Genomic DNA, 2,137 nt, shown 5'->3' with positions numbered 1-2,137 from the left:
CTGCTGCTCTGGGGCACTCAGGGGCTCTCAGCCTCAGGCTGCAGCTGAGAGCTGCCTCTGCTCCCTGGACTCCCACTTGGCCCAGCACCTCCATCCTGTCCTCTCCTGGTGGAGACCAGAGGGCCGGACAGGTGAGGGGAGGAGCTCAGGGCAGATTCCCACCCACTGCTGTCCACAGGCATTGGCTGGACAGTCAGGAGGACAAGCAGGGCAGAGGGTGGGGAGGGCAGTGGGCACACAGCAGGAAGCCCCTGCCCTCCTGGGACCCTGCTCCCTCCTCTCCTGCTCAGTCTGTAGCCCCCAAATCTCACAGAGATGAAAGAGAAGAACTCATCCTGAGAACAAAGGGGGCTCTTCTCCTGGATGTGGGGAACCCCATCCTCAGCCCTGGGCTCTGTTCAGTCATCATTGAGGGCTTCTCCTTCAGGGCTGGGAGGTGAACCTGGGCCTCTTGCATGCTGGGCACGTTCATGCCACTCTGACACCCTCCCAGGTGCAGGGAGGAAGGGCTTGGAGGAGGCAGGGCTGGGCTCAGGAGGGTGGGCTCCCCCTCTGACAGCCTTCCAGCACCCCTGAAACCACCTGCTCTCCTCTCACAGGTAAAGCTCCACTTGGGTTCAAGACAGGGACACATCTCAGGATCACAGAGGACCTGGGCAGCCTGACCTCAACCTCTCCAGATATCAGAAGAGCCTCACCCACATGCAAATCCCTCCTCCTGCTCTGGGTTCAAAGGCCCTCTGGGCTGTGGGAGCTCCCAGCTCTCTGCTCACACAGGGCTGAGGTCTCTGGGAAGGCAGGTGTGGTCTAGAAGATGAGGCTGCTGGGTTTTTTCCTGTGCCTGGTCACAGCTCTCCAAGGTAAGTGTCCCCAGTGTCAGATCTGGGTCCATGGGGAGGTTGTGACTCTAGGTGACTGACAAGGTGTGACTGTCCTTGTCCCCAGGTGTCCTGTGCCAGGTGCAGCTGCAGGAGTCAGGACCTGGCCTGGTGAAGCCCTCACAGACCCTGTCCCTCACCTGTGCTGTCTCTGGATTCTCCATCACAACCAGTGGTTATGGCTGGAGCTGGATCCGTCAGTCCCCAGGGAAGGGGCTGGAGTGGATAGGGTACATAACTAGTTGTGGTGGTACTAACTACAGCCCATCCCTCAAGAGCCGAGTGTCCATCTCCAGAGACACGTCCAAGAACCAGTTCTCCCTGCAGCTGAGCTCCATGACCACTGAGGACACAGCCACCTATTACTGTGCCAGAGACACAGTGAGGGGACCTCAGTGTGAGCCCAGACACAAACCTCCTGCAGGGTGCCCAGGGCCAGCAGGGGGCGCTCAGCACACAGGACCTCAGGTGCCCCCTTCAGAGCAGCAGAGGAGAGTGGATGGTTTCTCTCCAGGCGATCAGTGTCTCCCTGGATCCCATCATGGAGAACCTGGAGGTCTCTTCTGCCTCAGATCATCCCATGCTGTTCTCCTATGGAGTCAGGAGTGTCTCTCTCCACCTGTCTCAGGTCAGAATTTTAAAAGCTTTCCTGACTTCCTTCCTGATGGGATCTTATCATCAGAGGTGACAAGATTTAAGGGAACTGAGACAAAGGCTGGGGACTTATTTCTCCCTGAAGTAATTTCCTCAATAGGGAGCTCCATAGGTCCCCTAAGAAGAGTCCCTGCAGGTCAGGGACCCATTCTAAACTGGTTTTTCTGTTCTCTTCATAGGGGCCACAAAAATCTTAGCGTGGCATTTTAACACATTTAGTAGCTGGACTGTCACAGTTAAAAACTCTTTTGGGTCACCTCCAATAGTTGGAAGTGATTCTGTAAACCCTTTAAGTTTTTGGAGGTTTTGTTGTTGTTGCTGTGAGTATCTGGGGCTGAGAGAAAAAAGCCAAGTTTCCTAGACAAAAGGATACTTTACGTATTTTAGAAATAATGATCCTAAAAACTCTCTAGTTCTAAGCTGCCCTCTGTAGGAACTGACTGTCTACTCTGCTGGCCACCTGCCCAGTTCCTAAATGAAGGCAATCTCCACATGCTTCATGACATTTGGCTTTTACTTTTAACATCTGTTGGCAGCCCTTTCAATGCAAGCTTTAGTCAGCCCAGTTGGAAACATTTTTAACAATTAATTTTTAGGTAGGTGTC

The 2,137-nt window shown here is 54.1% G+C and overlaps 1 gene segment (V, D, J or C); it reads left to right on the top strand.

The window, feature by feature from the left end:
• Positions 1-768: 768 nt before the first annotated feature.
• On the top strand, positions 769-1,262 carry LOC124098428 (immunoglobulin heavy variable 4-61-like; the record flags this gene model as incomplete). The annotated part of the segment is given in 2 exon segments: positions 769-860; positions 946-1,262. Coding segments are annotated over 2 exon segments (363 nt in total), but the record flags the coding sequence as incomplete, so codon positions are not given.
• Between the last annotated feature and the right edge of the window lie 875 nt (positions 1,263-2,137).

This window comes from Marmota monax, unplaced genomic scaffold, assembly GCF_021218885.2.
Source record: "Marmota monax isolate L192 unplaced genomic scaffold, Marmota_monax_Labrador192_F-V1.1 WCK01_AAM20220418_F8-fsc00499, whole genome shotgun sequence".
Taxonomy (NCBI): domain Eukaryota; kingdom Metazoa; phylum Chordata; class Mammalia; order Rodentia; family Sciuridae; genus Marmota; species Marmota monax.
This window is presented reverse-complemented; position numbering and strand designations above follow the sequence as displayed.